Source organism: Spermophilus citellus (assembly GCF_964194105.1).
Source record: "Spermophilus citellus genome assembly, chromosome: 5".
In the NCBI taxonomy this organism is placed as follows: domain Eukaryota; kingdom Metazoa; phylum Chordata; class Mammalia; order Rodentia; family Sciuridae; genus Spermophilus; species Spermophilus citellus.
The window spans coordinates 62343613-62365343 of NC_138186.1; the positions used below are offsets into that span (position 1 = coordinate 62343613).

Genomic DNA, 21731 nt, shown 5'->3' on the forward strand with positions numbered 1-21731 from the left:
ACCACCAACCCGCTCTTGATGCAGTTAGGAAGCAAAGCCATCACCAGGAAGACACTGCCAGTTTGTGTCTTCAAGCCACCTGAAACCATCTCCTTGCTGTGGTGCCCATCACTGCCTGCAGTTTTTGTCCTCACAGATTATCTGGTTCTGGCCTTGGGGTTTTTGTAAGGATAGTTGGCACATCGTTTAGCTCTTAAGAAAAAAAAATAGGCAAAACATTAGCAGTAAACTAAATAGCAAAATACTGATGACCACTTAGCTACAAGTTAAATACCTAGCTTACCCAAGAAGTTATTTTCTTAGCTCATTCTTTTATTTTAAAATAAAAGGTTAGCATAGCAGCAAGCAAGCACCTACTATGCACCAAGAAGTGTGCTAATCTGTAGGTAAAAGAAGTGTGAGGTGCAGTCTTAGAATTCAGGAGTTGGCAGGTGAGGGTCGTAAGGACACAAGAGTTTCAGGGCAAGTGGGGAGTGCCCTACCCGGTGGCAGGATGGAATTAGGACCTCCAACGGTATGGGGTGAAGTACTGGGATGGCTGAGGAGGGTGTCAGGGATGTGAAGGGAGAAGGAGATAGAGGCAGAAGACAGAAAAGGACTAATGGTGGTGGGAAGAGAAAGAAGAGGAAGAGGAAGAAGGGGAAGGACGAGGAGAAATAAGAAGAGAGCAAACAGAATCTGCCTTACTTGAAGGACTCATTAAACTTTGCATGAAAAAAGAGCCATGAGTGAGGGAGCAAGGGAAGTTTATTTTTTGAGGTTTTTTCAGGTCATATAAATGGAAATAGCAATAGTATTTGGACAGTCCCTTCTCATGTGAAGGGAAAACATTTATATATACAAGTATATCTCAGGACTTTCCAGAACCACACAGTTTAGAGGTTCTCTGCTTTTGACTACTTCATCTTGTCTTGGTAACTTCTGCACTTCAAAAAACTACTGAAGTCTTTAGTTATTTATTGCAAACTTCAGGGGGGAAATTAGCTTTCTCAACACTTTTATTTCCATTCTTTACTACTCTTGCATCACTTTTTTTCCATAGAGAGCAATTTATTAAAGAAAATTAAAGTAGTATGATTATTTCCCAAAAGTTCTTTTCTCAGTTAAATTCTCTTGGCTTATTTCTAACCATTGACTTGGTCCCCAGATGTGACTAAGGGGGTGGTCACCTTTGAGAGACATTCTTTATAAAAGCTCAATCTAGTGGACTCTCATTGCCTAGGTCCCTTGATACATTTAAGTTGGGAAGGGGAGGAGGAGAGTCTGGGGAAGGGGATGAGGAGAGTCTAGGGAAGGGAGCAGTCCACAATGTCCCCAAACTCTTCAGGGCATTGGTCCCCTGAGGCTGGAAGCCAACTGGGCTCTTTCAGAACACAAGCTCAAATGGTCATGGTATGGCAGAATTTATGGAATTTTTTTTTCAAGTTACACCTTTCTGTTGTTTGGGATGGGGTATTAGTATGAAATTTTGTTGGGGAGGATATGGAAAAGAGTGGGGGAAGAAATGATTAATGTACCTCCTGGTTTGGTGATGCTTTGCAGAGTAAAGCCTGGTTTGGTAATAAAATGCTACCATCTAAGAGTCAAGATTATCATGGTTATATTTGTACAACTTGGTAATTGTACTATAAATCATGGAAATGCACACTTAGAGAAGTTTACGATATATAAATCATATCTTATGTAATTAGAAAATAAATAAATGAGATACATTTTGAATAGAACGCATATCCATTCACGCTTGAGTGTATTTGTCACTATTTTGGGGAGAACAAAGGCAGACAATAGTTCTGTCACCAGAGTACTTAAAATCCACAGGTAACATTCAAAACTGTTAGCAATTTTCTCATTCTGCTCAGCATTGAATAAAGCATAGACCATTGTTTCACAGTTTAAAGCCAACAAAGAGATAATGTGTGGGAAGCTTTGGGTTTGCTGATAGATGGGGGAAATTAGATTTATGAAAAAAGATTTAAAAAATTGGGAAAAATAGGACTAGAGGCTCTGCCACAAGGAATTTAGGGAAACTTCCAGAAGTTTCTGAGCCCAGCAATTTCTGAGGGAAGTTCTAGGCCCTCCCTGTCTGGGGCCACCAGGAGTAAGTTAGGCAGCCTTCTGGTACTGCCATATGCCGTAGTTCTGCACAAGGGATGGGCTTAATTGACTTGCTTTTTAAATGAGGTTCTATTCATAATCATGAAATTTACACCTGCTCATTATAGGGAATTTGGAAATTTATTGAAGTGTAAAAGGAAAATTAAATCCACCACAGCCATCACTCAGAAACAACTTAATATTCTGGTCTGAAGGTAATAATGTTATTTTTGGAGTTCCCTTGTAGGTTTATGAAGGTGAGAAAGAATACTGATTTTTATTTCTTTCCACCTTGGTGCATTATTAGGATTAACTTGCCTCTAAATGTGTAGCAGGAGTTTTTATTTTAACACTTGATCTTAGTCAAAAGGCTGAGAAGTGATAGGATCACTGCTTTTAAAGCTGCATCATAACCCACTTGAATCTAATGTATGAAATATGATATGTCAAGAGCTTTGTAATGTTTTGAACAACTAATAAAAAAATAAAGTAGATGTAGCAAATAAAATGTCAATTTTCTTCAACAACAACAACAACAAAAAAAGCTGCATAATAGTCCCTACAGGGGAATATGTTTGAATGATTAGTATATGAAACCTCTAAATGTTTTATTTTTTTAGGTCCACTTATAAATTTTTGTTTTTAATTGATACATGTTTTAGTACATGTGCACATTGTGTCATAAACTGGACAACAGGTACAAAGTTTTGGTTACATAGGCTGAATTAATTCTGGTGTTCTAATCATGGGATGGTGATTACAGCAACTATATTGTAATGAATATTTCTGAACAACCGGAAGGAGCACAATAAAAGTTTTCACTATAAAGAAATGTTATTTTTAAAGAATCAGAACTAACTTTCTTCTCTTTTGTGTTCTGAAATCCTCTGAATTATAGCCACTTAAGAATTATCTAGGAAAAATATCTCCTTTTCTCTTCTTCATAGGTGCTGGTCCTCAGTGGGTGACCAACATGTGGGACAGAACCTGTCCATTGGCGAGGGCTGTGACTATAAGGCCATTGTTGAACATGAGATCCTGCATGCTTTGGGATTTTACCACGAGCAGTCAAGGACTGACCGGGATGATTATGTGAACATCTGGTGGGATGAAATTACTTCAGGTGTGTATGACCCCAATGTGGTTGGGTGGAGGTTGCTCTTGCCTTTACAGCTTGTGAGGAACATTTCTGGAATGGCAAGGGCAGTGCTGTGTGGACAGGAGTTTCAACCTCCCTGGTGGAAGACAGACCTTGAAGAGGTGGTGACTTCTTGGGCTTTCCTTGGGCTATACAGATGTGATCATAACTCTTCCTGGAAAAGGTCTCACGGGATGGTGTGCATTGGTTAACTCTGTGGGGGCTAACAAAGTTAACCAGAAGTCTCCACTTTGTATTAGTGTTTTTCTTAGCACACTATCTAGAACTCTACCTTCTTTCTTTTTTTTCCATTTTTTTTTAAAAATTGGTGCCTTATAGCTGTACATAATGGCAGGATTTGTTGCTACATATCCATTCATGTACATAATATAACAACAGAATTTGGTCAATATGACTCCCCAGTATTTCTCCATTCCTTCCCCCCCACCCACACCCTGGTTCCTTTGCTCTACTGATATCCCTTTGATTTTTGTGAGAGACCCTCCTCCCACCTTTCTTTTTCTTTTCCTTTCTAGCTTCCACATATAAAGGAAAACATATGACCCTTGTTCTTCTGAGCTTGGCTTGTTGCACTCGACACAATGATCTCAAATTCCATTCATTTTCCTGCAAATGATAATTTCATTTTGTGTGTGTGTGTGTCTGAATAAAACTCTCTGTGTATATATGCCACGTTTTCCTTATAGATTCATCCGTTGATGGACACCTAGGCTAGTTCCATAGTTTGGACATTGTGAGTTGTACTATTATAAACATGGATATGCATGTATCACTGTACAACGATGACATTAATTCTTCAGGATAAATATCGAGGAGTAGTATAGTTGGATCATATGATGGTTCCATTCCTAGTTTTTTGAGAAATCTCCATACTATTTCCACAGTGGTTGTACTAATTTACAATCTCACCAGTATTAATGAGTGAAATAAATTAGACTTCTGAGGATATTTGGGTTACTTTTTCTGGTTGTGATGTCTATGGCTCTGGAAGGCCCAATAAGTGTGAGTTGACTTCAGGATGACCCTGGGACACACACCAGAATACTTTTTTGTGATTTATTAAATCAATGATAAACATTTAAATACCAAACTACAGTACCCAAAATGAATACTTTTATCTGTTATTTATACTTCCAATTGTGTTAATTCTGGCTTATTATTTGAATTCTGGTTAATCACAATGTAGTGGTCTTTTCTTCCTCTTTCCTATGCACTCCTCCTTTTTTGTGCCCTCTCACACTGCCCAAAAGATAACAGTTTTATCTTACATACTATGCAGTTATGTTATTTTAGCAATCTTAATATTCCTCAGTTTTGTTAGAATTCCTTGACTACTGCTTTCCTTGTTTGAGACAACTAAGTTGAATTTTTTTTAAGTGCAACAAAATGTTATTTATTGAACAGTTTCTTAACGTGCTTTAAAAAATAGTAAATTTCTGAAGATACTTAGATTTTAAAGTAGGGATTAGTTCAGGGAGTGGAAAAACATTATTTGGGCAGCAAATAATTAATGAAACTTGAATGCATCAGAAATGCCTTAACTATTACTGTGCATGGCTTTCATGAACAAATAATTACCTGGTGTAGATCAGTTATAATTAGATCCCAATTTTATATGTGGGCTCATACATTGCAGGGCATCTATAATTTTATTTTTAGAGGTATGGAAGAAGTAATTGGATTTTAAAATTAAATATGAATCCAATAACGATTTCTGGCAGAATCAGCTCGATTTGGAGTAAGGTTGTCAATGGTCCTCAAATAAAGTAGAGGAAGGGTGGCTAATGCTCCCCCTACCCCAGTCCCTCATATTTTGGTAATTCCATGAGTGTGGAGTGCTGGGGAAGGGAGGAGTGCAGGAAGTTATCCCTGAAATGCATGAGGACCTTTTCAGCATCGTAGCCCAGGAGAAGGTAGATCTGGAAATGGGAACTTCCCATGGAGGTCCCACCAGGGTAGACTGTTTGATACAAGTGACCTCTTCCTCCTCTCATGGACTGGAGATGGGCATAACCAGCTAGGAACTCAGCAGCTTACCTGCCCCCACCTCTATCCAGTTTTGGTGAAGAAATTTCTATTGAAAGCCTTTGATGTCTTCCAATATAAATAAAGCAAATGTGGGCTCCTTCTTTGATGAAAGTTGGACCCATCTAGTCAGCTTTGCCTGTCTGTGCCCCTTCTTTGAAGCTACTTTCTGTGTTCTGTGGTCATTTTGCTGTTCGATTTTTCTTAGCTTTTATGTCTCAGCCAGCCCATCCCACTGAAGAGAAACCCATTCCCTATTCTGCGCGGAATATGGGCGAAAGAGGAGAACTATGTAATTTGTGCAAGCCTAGAAGGTCACTATGACTAAACCCTCAGGCATACTCCAAGCCATCCTACCTGCCCACTGAGCCAGAGGTCAAGTAGTGTCCTTTGCCTCCCAGTTTAATCTAGGAAAGTGTTTAAGTTTGAGTGTATTCACCCAGAGATGAAATCACAGATGAGACTTAATGTATTCATCTCCCAGTGGTAATTGTATTGTAACTGGAGTAAATCCTGATTGTGAGACTCAGGGTACTTTTAGACTTTGTGTTTTCCTGTAGTCCTGCATTTCTTACCATCTTGTACATGCTGAAAATTCCATGAGAAGTTAGAAAACATCCCTGTGTGTAAGTCTTGAAGAGGACACTGTTTAATGTTTTTAAGATAGTTTTAGGATCAAATGAGGTCCCCTTAATCAGGGTGAGCCAACACATTTGCTTGTGTGATTTGCAGATTTGCTTAGTTCTGCTTATCTATGGGCTGCTCAACATCTATTGGCTTATCTCTCATCTATGTTTTCACCAGGTACAATTCCATATATCTAAATTGCCTACAATCACTGGTGAGCTGGTCTCAAATGAGATATCAAATTCCACAAGATTATAAATGAAGGCAATATTATTTCTCATGATAATTTATGACCTTTATTTCATGTCATCGCTGATGCTGCAATCTTATTATTTAAGAGGACACTTTACTGGCAATGCAGTTTCTGTCCCCAACTCCATCCCCATTTCTTGAGTAAGAATTGTTGGTTCCCTTCTGCTAAGGAAAAAACTCAATTTCTGAAGTCTAGTAGGGTTTGGTAAACTGTAGCCCATGGGCCACTTGCTTTTATAAATAAAGTTTTATGAAAACACTTTATGAAACACCCATTGGTTTACATATTATTGATGGCTGCTTTTGTGACTTAGTGGCAGAGGTGAGTAGGAGAGACAGAGAAAATATGGTTTGCAAAGCCCAAAATATTTCCTGCATGACTCTTTATAGAAAAAGTTTGCTGACCTCTGGTTTACAGGATCCCTCTGTCTTCAAGGCTTTTATTTGTGAGTTTCCTGAGGGTCAACCTATGCCCTGTGCACCGTCAGGGGCTGCTGACTTTCTAGCACAGTTCCCAGCAGGTTGGAGGCACAACAAAAATGTGTTGAATACATTTTCAATAATTATTCAAACCATTTGTTCATAAAGCATTCTGATAAGAATTTTTGAATAATAAAAAATAAGATAATCTATTCTCATTTGATGATTTTATGGGAAGTTAAAGAAACCATCTAGCACGTGGGAAGTGACTTCCTCCAGGTGCCAACCAGAGTCAGTATGAGATCTCAGACTGAAGTCGTGATCCTCACCACTACCTGATGCTCTTTACAGTCCTATCACCTCATATACCTCCTAGCACCAAGTGCTCTAGAAAGAGTTACTTTCCCACTTCCTCAACTGAGCCATTTTTTCTTTCAGTACTGTGCCACCTTTGAAAATGCTTTGATTCCTCTCAAAAAATTTCTCACCAAATCCCTGCAGGTTGGGGGAATGAAATATCAGTATTCCAATTTTGCAGTTAAAATGAGGTCTTGCTCAAAGAGGTCCGAGGGCTTCAGTAAAAGCATTTGGAAGGTCCCTCCAGCACCTGCTGGAGCACCATCTGTTTGCACCTGGTTTCTCCAGGCCCACATGTTCCTCTGGGTGATCTTCAAAGGGTGTTTCCTTCTATAATTGCTCAGAACAATTGGATGAGGAGCTATAGAAGGAGAAGAACACAAGGATAAAAAGTTACGATGGGAAGAGTTATGAGCATTCTCATTTGGTTTTTCTATCATTCCCCAAAATGGAATTTAAAAATATCTGAACCCTTCCCGTGACTGCAGCTAGAGGAGTAAATTTTTGATGACTAATCAATTGAAGAAAATCTCACCAGTATTCAGCTTTCCACTTTTATTTCCATATCTCTCTCATGTTACTCTCAGAAAAATGTTTGCCTTTCCAATTTTTGTAGAAAAAAAATTCTTCCTATTTTATTTTTCTCTCCTTAAAGCTATTTCTGGACCCAGGGAGTAGATCTTAATTGACAGGAAGCCCCTTTCTTACCAGCTGCTTGCCTTTCCTTCTAGCCCCCCAGATTTCTTTTTCCTAACCAATGAAGAGCTGGCCAGATACAGCAATGCGCAGACTTGGAGGCTGACATACTTGGCTACCAGGAAGATGTGTCTTGAACATAATCAATGTGAACATTTTCCTGAATTCAAAAACTCTTTTTTTCTCCTGCCTTCTGGAATACTTGCCTCAGATTATCTGTTTATCCTTCTCTTTCTGAAAGCCTTACACACCCTGATGCCTCCCCCAACATGTATAATGCAACTTTGCAATAAATATGTACATATATTTAGTAATTTATAAGTATTTATATATATTTTAGCATGAGTATTCTGTGGTTGTTCCAATAATTTCATTCATATTATTACATAACTTTTTAATGTTATATATTAATTTATTTGTATTAATAATAAATGTATTAATTTACACATCATATTAATTTTAAAATATGAATATAAATTGAAATCAAAGATTATTTCCCTTTTGGGGGTTTATGAATATCTAGTCAAATAGGAAAGGTTGGAGGAAATATCATGACTGGTGAGGACCTGTGGATTCTCTCCCTCACAGGTCACCAGCACAACTTTAATATCTACGATGACAAATTCATCACAGACCTCAACACACCCTATGATTACGAGTCTGTAATGCATTATGGACCTTTCTCATTTAATAAGAATGGCAGTATTCCTACCATTACGACCAAGATCCCCGAATTTAACTCCATCATTGGGCAGCGCCTGGATTTCAGTACCATTGATTTAGAGAGACTGAACCGAATGTACAACTGCAGTGAGTATCGCTGGGTCTGAGGACTAGGATCGCTAGTTTTCACAGACGTTCCCTTGGCCTTAGTTTGCTTTACTTTTCTGGAAGGTTCTGGTTAGGGAACAGGGATAAACTATATTATCTTAGGTGCTTTATCTCTTGACTAGAAAAGTTTATAACATCTACCTACCTCATATCAATTAAGTTAATTGATTTAAGAAAATCAGTAGTTGTGTTTTGTAAAATTAAAGTATTGGACAAATGTAAAGAGTTGTTATCATCTAACTTCGTTAGCTTCCTTTTGAAGGGTGTTTAGTTATGTAAAGGTCAAGAGAAACAATGGGCTTGAAAGTATTTTGTATCCTGCAAGATTCTTTACCCATGCTATTTTAAAAGTAATCCTTTGGGATGGGTGTTTTCTAAGATGACCCCACTAGTCTTCACAGGTGTGGTCTTTAATTCTGTTTTAAAAAATATGTGTATAAAATACCTACCAAGTGCAAAGCCCAGGGTTATAAGTATCTTGTTCTTGAGCTGAAGGAGTTCATAGTTGGCATTTACATAGCAGAGAATGATTACAGGTCTTTTCACTTGGGCTCTGCAAGATAGATAGGTCTGGGTCTATGTTGACAAGTTCTAAGATCTAAATGACAATGATGGGATTTCCATGAGAAAAAGTCAAGAAAATAGAAGGTTCGGATCTGGTTGTATTTGAACAGTGAAGTTTTAGTGGTTTAAGATGTTAGTTATTTGAAATGAAGATGTTTTACGTTTTTAACCAGATGACAAAAATGTCATCTGCAGCCACAACTCATACCTTTTTGGACCACTGCACTTTTGAGATGACAAACATCTGTGGGATGATTCAGGGCACCCAAGATGATGCTGACTGGGTCCATGAGGACGGCACTCAGGATGGACAAGTGGATCACACCTTGGTGGGACAATGCACAGGTCAGTGAAAGTGAAAACCTGGTGATTGAGGTGGTTCAATTAGGTAATGGCAGCCAGCATGTTTTGCCTTAATTAGAATGTTGGTTATCAAACCTGAGAATCTAAAAAAGAACATTTCTCATATCTTAATTACTAACTCAATAGAAAGAGTCCAGATAGGTTGGGGTTGTTGCTCATAGTTCAGGGACAGAGTGCTTGCCTATCATCCACAAAGCCTTGGATTTAGTCCCCAGTACTGCCAAGATAAATAAGTAAATAAATAATCAATAAAAAATTTAAAAAATTCATGCTCTGAACATGCAAAAGAAAGATGTATTTTAACAATAATGAAACTGATATGGACATAAAGTTGATAAGATATGACCTTGTAAATAAGGGTAATGTCTCCAGAGCCGAGTACTCCAATAAAAATATAACATTGGCCAACATACATGATGTGAAATTTTCTAATAGTCACATAAAAAGTAAAAGGAAACAGGTGAAATTCATTTTAATATTTTATTTAAGCAGGTGTATCCAAAATATTAACATTTAAACAGGTAACCCATATGAAAATGATTGTAATGCTTTGCTTTTTTTTTTTTAATATGAAGTGTCTGAAATATGGCATGTATTTTACCATTACAGGACACCTCAGTTTGGACCATCCACAATTCAAGCTTTCAGTAGCCATCTGTGTTTGGTGGTCACCATATTGCATAGCACAGTTTCAGGTGGTTCCTATATATAGTTCTTGTAGCAAAACAACCATACAGTCAGACAGACCTGGGTTTGAAATCTGGTTCCACCTCTTACTAATTGTGACCACAAGATATTGCTGTTGTGTGTGATTTTATTTTATTTTTGAAAAAGTCTTTGAAATTGTACAACTCTGAACATCAAGCTATTAATACTTCACAGAGGGTGAAAAAAGATAATCCATATGGAGTACCCAGCTACAGACCAGCAGCTTCACTCTTAATTTTTTCATTTACTGTTTCCATTTCTATTTTTGTATCTTTTTATTATGTGCCTGTCATGAAATCATCTCAATCCCTAGAAGCAGGTGGGGTTATAGAGTATAATTAATTTTTCAAAGACTGGACCTAGATGTACCATTCTATAGGTCTTCTGGCTGTTGTGAGTTCACTGAGTCCCTCCTGTCTGGGAGCTGGTTAGATTTCTTTCCCCAGCTTGTGTCCCAGATGCCAGGCCACCTGGGAGTATGCCTGAAGTCAGAGCCACTGTCATTCTTCCTCTCTGGCCTTGGAAGAGGGTGAAAGTTTCTTTCCCACACAAGCTTTTCACACCTATCATCCCAAGTATCCAAAGGGTGATGATCCAAGTCTGATGTTCTCTCCAAGTTGCTGTGGTGGACTCTTCCACCCCCCACTGTAGGGCTCACTGCCAGGCTAATACACATCTAGACAGAGCCATGATTTTCATTTGAGAAGATCATTCATCTTCCACATTCTGCTGGAAAAATGTTCTACTACCCAAGTAGGAAAGGAAAGGACCACACCCCAGAAGAAATACAAGGAAAAACCTTATCAGGGTAACTTTACCATCCATAATGCTTCCTCTTGGGTAGCATTTAAGGAACTCAGTTCCACTGCTAAAGAGCACTTTTACTAGATGCATTGACTTCAAAGGATTCCTTAAGATAGAACCCACCTCCTATTTGCAATGTAGACAAAAGAAAGAACACCTGGTTAGTGGCAGAGTTGGGCACACATTTAGACCTCCTGAGCCCCAGGTTTGAGTTATAGACTCTTACTTCATACTCTCTAGTCCATAGGGGCAGGAATTCCTGATCAAGGACCACCTGAAAAACTTATTAGCTCTATGAGCACTACTTTTCTTTAACTCGAGCATTCAGTATTTTATGATGCAGAGGTCTCAGACCAAAGTTCAAGTATTGAAAAGAACATACCAGAAAATCCAGTTTTCTTGGATGTAATATTAAAGCCATTAAGTTGGGGTTTTTGTTTTGTTTGTTTTTGTGGTCCTGGGACAGAACTCATGGCCTTGCACATACTAGGCAAGCAGTGCACCATGCAGTCATATCCTCAGCCCCTGTGAAGTTATTTTTAAGCCTTTTGGAGAGCTTATTTAAGCCATCAATGCTTGCTGCCAACACAAATTGTACATGCTATAGGTGTAAGGCAGGATGAGGCAGGGAGCAGGGCCACAGGACCCAGGACTATACTATATAGTCACTTGATTTTTATCTTGTGAAATGTTTTGATTGGAGCCCTGTGATAAGAAGTTGAGTGCAGAAATATAGTTTAAAATACCTATTTATATGCAAGGAGTTTTCATTGTGCTGGATTTTGAAAACTGTGTTATTTTTTCCAAACAACAGTTGTTTACCTGTTTATTTTTAGGAGAAAGAGTTTTGAGGCATCTGAGTTAGGCAAATTCCAGCTTGGGCACTAATATGAATCTTTTCACCTTCTTTTCCACTGTTCTTCCAACGCTTTCAATTAACTACAGGTAAAACCCTTATGTAGTCCTTATGATGTCTTGGATGCACTGTTCTATTGGACAATAAAGTTGCTTCTACACCTGATAATACACCCAGTTATTAAGCAAGAAGTAGGGGAATTTGAACCCTTCTCATCTTGAATACTTAAAATTCAAATCCTAAACCTACAGTTCCTTGTACAACCAAGAGGCTAACACTTTTACTTAGAATGAATCTCTAGTTTAAACAATGATGTCAATGAGAAAAATCGAACAGGTCTTATAGACAACGCATCCCATCAAACTTTGGTTGAAGCTTGTGTTTCTTTAAGTCCGAGTTATACACTTCACACCCTTTGGAACAAAGGTAATCAAAAGAGAAAAAAGGGAAAGAAAAGGATTGTCATAAAAATAGAAGAGAGTCAGGAGAGCAGAGGAATGGGGGTGGAAGGTGTGGGTGGGAAGGGCAGGGAAAGGGGGAATGAGATAGACCAAATTATGCTCTGTGCATGTATGAATATATCACAATGAATCCCATTATTTTGCATAACTGTAATGCACCAATAAAATAAAAAAGAGAAAGAGACAGTGCATAACTGTGGTTTTAAAGTTAGCTGTGGTGGCACATACCTATAATCCGAATGACTTGGGAAGATTGAGGCCAGTCGCAGCAACTTAGTGAGGCCCACAACAACTTCTCAAGACCTTGTCACAAAGTAAAAAATAAAAAGGTCTGGGAATGTAGCTCAGTGGTTAAGTACCCCTGGGTTCAATCCCACACACACACACACACACACACACACACACACACACACAACATCTATGCCAAGAACTGTGGCTTTAGCTAGTGACTGTGTCTACTGAATACGGAGAATACTGAATACTGACAAAGGACCTTCTTTTTGTTTTCCTCAGAAGAGTTCTAGCCTTTATGTTCCCTGTCTCACTTTGCCTGGGTGAGGCACCTGGGTGTGGGAAGCCAGAGATGGAGTGCTGGGCTGCTCTCTCCACAGGTGCAGGCTTCTTCATGCACTTCAACACCAGCTCAGGGGAAGCAGAAGAGGCAGCCCTGCTGGAGTCTCGGATTCTTTACCCCAAGAGGAAGCATCAGTGCCTGCAGTTTTTTTATAAAATGACAGGAAGCCCTTCGGATAGACTGGTGGTCTGGGTCAGAAGGGACGACAGCACTGGCAATGTGCGCAAGTTGGTCAAGATGAAGACCTTTAAAGGTACTTGGAGGCATCCCCACAAGGAACACTTGGCTTAAAACCTGGGACTTCACTCCTCTTCTTTCCTCTTCCCTTCCCTTCTCAACCCTTACAACCTCTCCCTCCCTTCTCCCCTTCCCCCTCTTCCTCTACTTCCTCCTCCCAAGAGCTTACCATGTTGCCTGCCAAGTTTCACTAGATGAATGTGGTTACCACAGCATTGTTTAACTACGCTATTTAAAAGGCATATGTACATTCAGTTTTCACTAGTGCTTTGGGGGAAGCCAGGACCACAAGAAAGAAAATGGAAGATTGGAAGGTAGAGATGGGAAGGTAAATGGGATGCAGGAATTGATGTTGCTGGACAGAGAGTAGTTCAATAATTGACCATAAGTGTTTTTGCACCTGTTCCAGAAAAACAAACGATATCATTGTTTAATATATGGAAGTAACTTGAAATCTTCTTGTAAAGTTGGTAGGAACATAAGCCATGTCTGTTGATTTTACTATAATCATCTGCATGTTCTAAAATAACACAAAGTGTTATTTTGTGTATTTCTGTAAGCGGGTCAGCATGAAAACCTTAAACTGCTAAGGTGGGCAGTAGGATCATCTGGTTATAAATCCAGACCCAGGCTTCTAAATCTACATACTTACATTCTTTTGTTGTGGCAGTTATACGTTCATACCTAGAAACAGACAAGCTTTCCTGTTTTGTTTTCCCATTCAACAAAGAATTTCTCAGTTAAGATGAACTGGGGAAAGGACTTATTTGCATACCTTAGAAAAGGCTGCTGCTCTTGAAGGAAGGAAGGCTCCTAGAGATCATTCAGAAGAATAGATGCCCAAACCACCTCTAATCAAGCCCTTCTGTGTCCCATCTAGGAATTTTACAGAAAATGGTTTTAAGGGGTTCATTTTTCTGGCTGAAATTTATCATAGCAGGTGTGATGCAAAGATGTTAACTAGATGACCTTTAAGAGTTGAGAATTTGTTACATTACCAAAGTATAAATATTTAATAAAAAAATAAGCTAGAATATTGATATCAGTGGGAACTAATATCACTTGCTTTCATCTAAAACTGAAAATGTGACCCTTGTAAGCACAGAATCAATCAAGCAACCATTCCATGCTTTACAAGTTCTCTAGAAGCATGATATAAATAGATTTTTAAAGTAGTCTGTTCAGATACTGTCTTGTTAATGAAACTTTTCTAAAATGCTAGTTGAATATTGCTTGGTATTCATAGGGTTTTCAATGTAAGATAATTACAATTGTCTTTGAATAGCTTTTCATGTTTGTGATATATATTTTTTAACGAAAATGCTTACATACAAAATGTGTCTATATGTATATCTATGTATATAGCATATGTTCTATAATCCATAAAGCTAATATGCAAATTTATATGCAAAAAGCTTGCATAAAAATATGAGTATGTGTGAGTGCATACACACACACACACACACACACACACACACAGGGCAGCCCCTAATAATAAATGACAATTCTGAACTAACAAGGATGAAATTTCTCTTGAGCAATTCTAGCATCTTTATCCCCTGATTCAGGAGAGTCCTGTGGAAGCGCTTAGATAAAACTTGAATGATTTTATCAATGACAGTCCCTCCCCAGATGGCATAGCCTCTCAGGACTTTCTCTCAGTACCATAGTCCCATGTTTCAACCTCATTATAACGACATATATTATAAAAAAAAAAACAAGGCAATTAATCATTAACAAGAAAGGAATTTTTATTCTCTTGTCAGAATCCCCAGCATCTATAACTCTGCTGGGTAAATAGTACAAATCCTGTGTCTCTGTCCATAATCTGGGCTTTCTGTCATCCATCACCTTTCCAGTCCACATGTCCTCCACCTGGCTGTAGTGCTGGGCCCAGGAGATGGCAGTTAGGTTCATTTGGGTTACCCATGTGGTCTGTGCACCTTGTCCACCTTTCTCCTACATATCCATGCCATCTAACCATACAAGCTCCATTCCAGAAATAGAACACTGTTAGATCCTTCTCTTGTAATTGTTCTTAGGATGACCTGAGGAAAAAAGGAGATAAGAGGAATCTTCAACTTTGGAAGAAATAGACCTCTATAAGGATATTTTTGGTCAGAAGACACAGGAAAAGGAACAAAGATAAAAGGCCCTTTCCTCAATGTCATTTCAGATTAAATTCCTTGGCACCTATCTGAGCTCATTTTATTCAACAAGATTTCTACTTATGTAGCTTTTCCTTTCTTTCTTTTTGTCTGTAAACCCAGTGGTAATGTCTACCCTAGGCAAAATATCAAAGTCAAGGCTTACTTTTGGAAATTCTGAGTTGCTCTGACCTAGCAGTTTCCTCTTCCTGGTATCCTCAGGCTCCTTTCTATGTTCTTAAGCTGTTTGGCCTAGGATCCCACATTGTGGAATAGTCCCCTCACCCTCTTAGGCTCAGCGTGTAATTAAAAATTTCCACTTCTGGTTCAGTTCAGGAAAAAAATCAAGTAGACCCAATCATCCCTAGAATGTGGGTATTTGGATAAAAGTAACTGTCTTTGGATGATCTGGATCCCCCTCAGATACTATGAAGAAGAGAAAAAATATGTAGTCTTCCAGATTTTGCCAACAAGTCAAATGTTGGGCCTTATGGAATTACCATTACTTGACTTTGGCAATGTCTGTTTCATATGGTACAGCCTAACATTTGGACATTTTAATGCTACCATGAGGGAATGGGGTTCAGTTACAACAATAAACCCAGGAAGAAATACAGAACCTGTAAAATTACATGGTGGTGGATGTTTTAGTCAGCTTTTTCATTGCTTCAACCAAAACACCTGACAAGAACAATTTAGAGGAGGAAAAGTTTATTTGGGGGGCTCCTGGTTTCAGAGGTCGCAGACTATAGAGGGCCGATTTCATTCCTTGGGGCTCTACGTGAGGCAGAACATCATGGCAGAGGTAAGCAGCTCAGGATACTGCAAGGCAGAAGCAGTGAGAGAGCTCCTCTCAAAAAGGGCAAAATATATACCCCAAAGTGTGGAGAGCCATTCTGACACGTGATTGGGTGACTCCCGTTAAGGGCCTGAGGCGCTCTGGCTGTGTCGGAGCTTTCCCGACCCTTTCCTGATGAGAGAGCCCATCCGTGTGGGGGTGTGCGTGACCACTGACCCCGCAGACCCAATCACTGACCCTGACCTTGGAGTGCAGCCCCCCCTCAACCTTCATTGGATGGAATTCTCCCCTGAATCTCTTGTCCCCCAAATAAAAGGCTGCTCCCAGGCGTGTTCGCTCTCTCTCTCTCCTGCTAGCCCAGAGTAATCCTCGCTGCCCTGCTGGGCGGCTGGAGGCGGGAACCAGGGAGGCGAGCCGTCTCGGACCTAGCAATATAAATAAGGTACTGTCTGTGTGTTTTATTTTGATCTCTTCTAACTAACTTAATGCCAGAACCTCATTAATGAAACCACTGCGCAGGCCGCGTGGTAGACCAAAGTCACACCCCCAGGGACCCAGCTCCTCCAGCCACACCCCATCTACTTATAGTTACCACTGAGTTAATCCCCATCAGGGATTAATGCCCTGATTAGGTTAAGGCTATCATTACCCAAACATTTCACCTCCAAATCTTCTTGCATTGTCTCAGACATGCGCTTGTGGGGGATATCATGTTTCTAAACCATAACGGTGGAAAACAAATTCATGATTAAGATTTAAAGATGAGTTTAAAATAGATCATAGATGTCCTTTTCTTAAGCTACTTTCCCTTACTAGAAAGCTGATGAGTCTGTAATGGTGCCATTTTATAGGGTTTTGCTGTTAGAAGATTGAATGAGATGTCACATGCCTGGCACAGTGCAAGACTCATATTGAGTACTCACTACACGTCATCCACCATTGTCATCAACCTTATTTTTCTGTCCTTAGGAGATTCTGACCATAATTGGAAAATTGGCCATGTGACACTGAAAGAGGAAAAGAAATTTCGCTATCTCTTCCAGGGCGCAAAGGGTGACCCTCAGAACTCAAATGGGGGCATTTACCTGGATGACATCACTCTGACAGAAACACCCTGCCCCACAGGGGTTTGGACAGTGCGGAATATCTCCCAGGTGCTTCAGAACACAGTTAAAGGGGACAAGCTTCAAAGCCCTCGATTCTACAATTCAGAGGGATACGGTTTTGGGGTGACCTTATACCCCCATGGAAGAATAACCTCCAGTAGGTCTGACTACGTGGGAATCGCTTTCCACCTGTGCAGTGGGGAGAATGACGCCATTCTGGAATGGCCGGTGATTAACAGACAGGCCATAATGACGATACTCGACCAGGAAACGGATGTCACAAAAAGGATGTCCTTAAGCCGGATGTTAACCACCTCTGAGTCCCATACATCTTCAGGTAGGTGGTTTGAGCATAAATAGGGACTGTCTCTCAGTCTGGAAGGGCTAACAAACCTGATTCTTGTCTCTACAAGAAAGAACAACATTCTCTCACATTTTCCCCCCTTGGGCATATCAACAACTAGTTACATTGAATAATTATGTTAAGACTTTCAATGTCACATTCTCCTCCTTGTCTTTCTTAAATTCACTCACCAGGCATCTACTGAGGGCCCACAATGTTCCAAACTCTGTGCTAGGTACTTGGATTACAAGGAGTCGTGTGGTTCCTGCCTTATTGAGCTGTCTATTGCTGTTAGCAATATCTGGAGAAGGCAGATATTGCTAAACATTTAGCAAATACTCAGAATTTGCTAAGCTCTGTGCTGAGCTAATGGATTGACACAAAAATTATTACTGAATGTTAGTACATCCATGAAATAAACCTACATCAATAAAAGAATGGGAAAACTATTGTTTTTTCCAAATGAAGGGCCATAGTAAGCCTTAGAACAAAGCAGGTGTAGCCATCTCTCTCTTCATTCAGGAAGTCACTCAGTGATGAACAATTGACCTTTCAGAGCTGTGGTTTTCTGCCCCCCTCACCTCCTGATTCTGAATTTTTTTTCTCCTGGAAAGAGTAAATAACCTGATTCGTTCCCACATATTTTTTTTTCCTGACGAATAAAGTCCCATATGCTCATGAAAGACAAATTGTAAAGTAAAATACATATGACAATGTGATATTATGTTAATTATCATTTTGCAGCAATAAATGACTCCATAATCTGGGACAGACCCTCCCTGGTGGGATTCTATGATAAGGACTGTGATTGTTTTAGAAGCATCGATTGGGGCTGGTCTCAGGCCATCTCCTACCAAATGCTGACAAGGAAGAGTTTCCTTAAAAACGATGACCTCATCATTTTTGTGGACTTTGAAGGTATTTGTGCTGCTCTTCTTCTGTCAATCATCCTTGATCTGTGTACTCCACTGCTTTCACACTGATTTTGAAGCATTTCTATGGAAGGTGCGGTGGGGGGGGGCTCTTCTTTGAGGATGAGGGCAAAATTTTTTAAAAAGATGTTTTGCAAGATGTCACAGGTTACTCAATTGGTCAAAGACACATGTCTTCACTTTTTTACTTCTAAATATATTTTTAATTTACACATAACATTGTACATCTTTGTGGGGGTACTGTGTACTGTTTTAATACATTGTACAAAGAGCAGACCAGGGTAAGTATGTTGTCTGCTCAAACATTTATCATTTCTTTGTGGTGAAAAACTACATTTTTAATTGTCCTTAGGAGAACCCACAATTTCATCTTTTTTTGTTAATTTATCAAATCTGACAGTTGGCTGATTTCCATTTACCTATGCTTCTTCTTACAAGCTTAATAAACGAATATGTGAAAAGACCACTTTAAAATAAAAATGGTTGCCCTCACGAGACATCAGCTGGATTCAAAGCCACTTTTACATGTCCCTAGGGTGATGTTCACAAGGGATAGGAGTGACCCAGAGAACTTTCTCCATAGTAGATTGTTAATCATTGTCACCGATTAATTCTGGGTCTTCCTCACCTGTCTATTTCCTGAAGATCTTACCTACCTGAACCATACGGAAGTTCCCACCAAAGAGAAAAGGTCGATCTCTCAAGGCCTCATCCTCCAAAACCAGGAGCAGCAGACCTCAGTAGAAGGTTCAGAAAAGGCCATGTTAGAGGAAACCTTACCTGAGAGCCGGGACCAGGAGAAGCCCAGCCGACAGAAGCGTTCAGTGGAGAACACAGGCCCTTTGGAGGACCACAACTGGCCACAGTACTTCAGAGACCCTTGTGACCCAAACCCTTGCCAAAATGAAGGAGTCTGTGTGAACGTGAAGGGCATGGCGAGCTGCAGGTAGGCTCAGTGGCCAGGTGTCAGCTGGCCTGCTCCCACTGTCGTCGCTGTTTGCAGGTTAGGGCAATGACTGTGTGAGATGGACAACCAGAGTGGTTTTCCTTGACTCCAGAAGGGTGGGCCCTGGTTTGGTGGACTCACACCACCAGGGCAGAGGAGTCCCCCAAGTCCCTTGTGTCTTAATTGTCATTCTTTACTCACCTGTGGTGCATTGTTGACAATATCCAGGGTGCTACTGGAATCTTTAACTCCACCATAGTTCTCACAAATGACCCAGGGGTTTTAGCCTAAGAACTTTCTACTCCCTGACCTGCTCCAGTGGACTCAAGAGCAAGCTTAAATCTTCTCGGTCTATAGAGAAGATTTATTATTATTATTTCTATAGTTTATCTGTTCTGATGTACCATTATTATATTTTCAGTAACAGGAATGAGAATATCTGATTTGCTTTTACTGCTTGCCCTGTGTCACAGGCTCTCCCAAGCATTATACCTGCATGATCTAAACTGATCCTCATTGCTACCCGTGACCTGTGACGTAAGGGCTCTTATTATCCTCCTTCAGTGCATTGGGAAGTTGAAGCTCAGAAAGATTAAATGATTTGTCTAAAATGGCTCAGATGATAAATGCTGGAGCTGGGACCTGCATCCAGTTCTGTCTGCACAATTTGCTCTATTTGATAGTTCTTTTTATAATGTTCATTTGTGTAAGAAACCTAAGAAGTATTTCATAAAAGGACGTGTGTAATGACAGAAGCTTCAGTTGCATTTGACAGATGCAGGAGTATTTCAGATTGCCTTGAAACATCTACATTTCCTCTGAGTTCTATCTCCACTTGGTTTCTTCTTTTTAAAAATTTTCATTTTGAAATAATTTCAAACTTATGGATACACTGCAAAAATACTACAGAGTTCCCCTATGTCCTTCAAAAGACTTTCCTTAATTTTGGCATGTTACATAACCTTGGATGACAAACAAAACCAAGAAATAAACATAGATATAAAGTTATTAACTAGGCAGTGGACATTTTTTTCTTTTTTTTTATTGGTTGTTCAAAACATTACAAAGCTCATGACATATCATCTTCCATACATTTGATTCAAGTGGGTTATGAACTCCCATTTTTTACCCCAAATACAAGTTGCAGAATCACATCGGTTACACATCCACATTTTTGCATAATACCATGTTAATGACTATTGTATTTTGCTACCTTTCCCATCCCCTACTATCCCCTCTCCCCTTCCCTATCATTTTCCCTCTCTACCCCATCTGCTGTTGTTTAATTCTCTCCCTTGTTTTTTTTCCCCTTTCCACTCACAAACTCTTATATGTAATTTTGTGTAACAATGAGGATCTCTTTCCATTTCCATACAGTTTCCCTTCTCTCTCCCTTTCTCCCACCCCACTCGTCTCTGTTTAATGTTAGTCTTTTCCTCATGCTCTTCTTCCGTGTTCTGATCTTCGTTGCTCTCTTTATATCAAAGAAGACATTTGGCATTTGTTTTTTAAGGATTGGCTAGCTTCGCTTAGCATAATCTGCTCTAATGCCATCCATTTCCCTGCAAAATCCACGATTTTGTCATTTTTTAGTGCTGCGTAATACTCCATTGTGTATGAATGCCACCGTTTTTTTAATCCATTCATCTATTGAAGGGCATCTAGGTTGATTCCACAGTCTAGCTATTGTGAATTGTGCTGCTATGATCATTGATGTGGCAGTATCCCTATAGTATGCTCTTTTAAGGTCCTCAGGGAATAGACCGAGAAGGGCGATAGCTGGGTCAAATGGTGGTTCCATTCCCAGGTTTCCTAGGAATCTCCATACTGCTTTCCATATTGGCCACACCAATTTGCAGTCCCACCAGCAATGTACAAGTGTACCCTTTTCTCCACATCCTCGCCAGCACTTGCTGTTGTTTGACTTCATAGTGGCTGCCAATCTTACTGGAGTGAGATGGTATCTTAGGGTGGTTTTGATTTGCATTTCTCTGACTGCTAGAGATGGTGAGCATTTTTTCATGTAGTTGTTGATTGATTGTATGTCCTCCTCTGAGAAGTGTCTGTTCAGGTCCTTGGCCCATTTGTTGATAGGGTTGTTTGTTATCTTATTATTTAATTTTTTGAGTTCTTTGTATACTCTGGATATTAGGGTTCTATCTGAAGTGTGAGGAGTAAAAATTTGTTCCCAGGATGTAGGTTCCCTGTTTACCTCTCTTATTGTTTCTCTTGCTGAGAAAAAACTTTTTAGTTTAAGTAAGTCCCATTTGTTTATTCTTGTATATAACTCTTGGGCTATGGGTGTCCTATTAAGGAATTTGGAGCCCGACCTCACAATATGTAGATCGGAGCCAACTTTTTCTTCTATCAGGCGCAGAGTCTCTTATTTGATATCTAGCTCCTTGATCCATTTTGAGTTAACTTTTGTGC

General features: G+C 39.6%; 1 protein-coding gene across 1 annotated transcript in view; it reads left to right on the forward strand.

Annotated features, from left to right (window-relative positions):
* Positions 1-21731, forward strand: part of MEP1A (meprin A subunit alpha) — a gene marked incomplete at its 5' end in the record, with an annotated part of 41996 nt that overhangs the window by 16870 nt on the left and 3395 nt on the right. Inside the window, 7 exons of the mRNA XM_081296508.1 lie at positions 3042-3217; positions 8219-8440; positions 9221-9370; positions 12829-13044; positions 16944-17417; positions 18168-18341; positions 19001-19301. Coding sequence (XP_081152634.1) covers positions 3042-3217; positions 8219-8440; positions 9221-9370; positions 12829-13044; positions 16944-17417; positions 18168-18341; positions 19001-19301 — 1713 coding nt within the window. The remainder of the gene's footprint in view (positions 1-3041; positions 3218-8218; positions 8441-9220; positions 9371-12828; positions 13045-16943; positions 17418-18167; positions 18342-19000; positions 19302-21731) is intronic.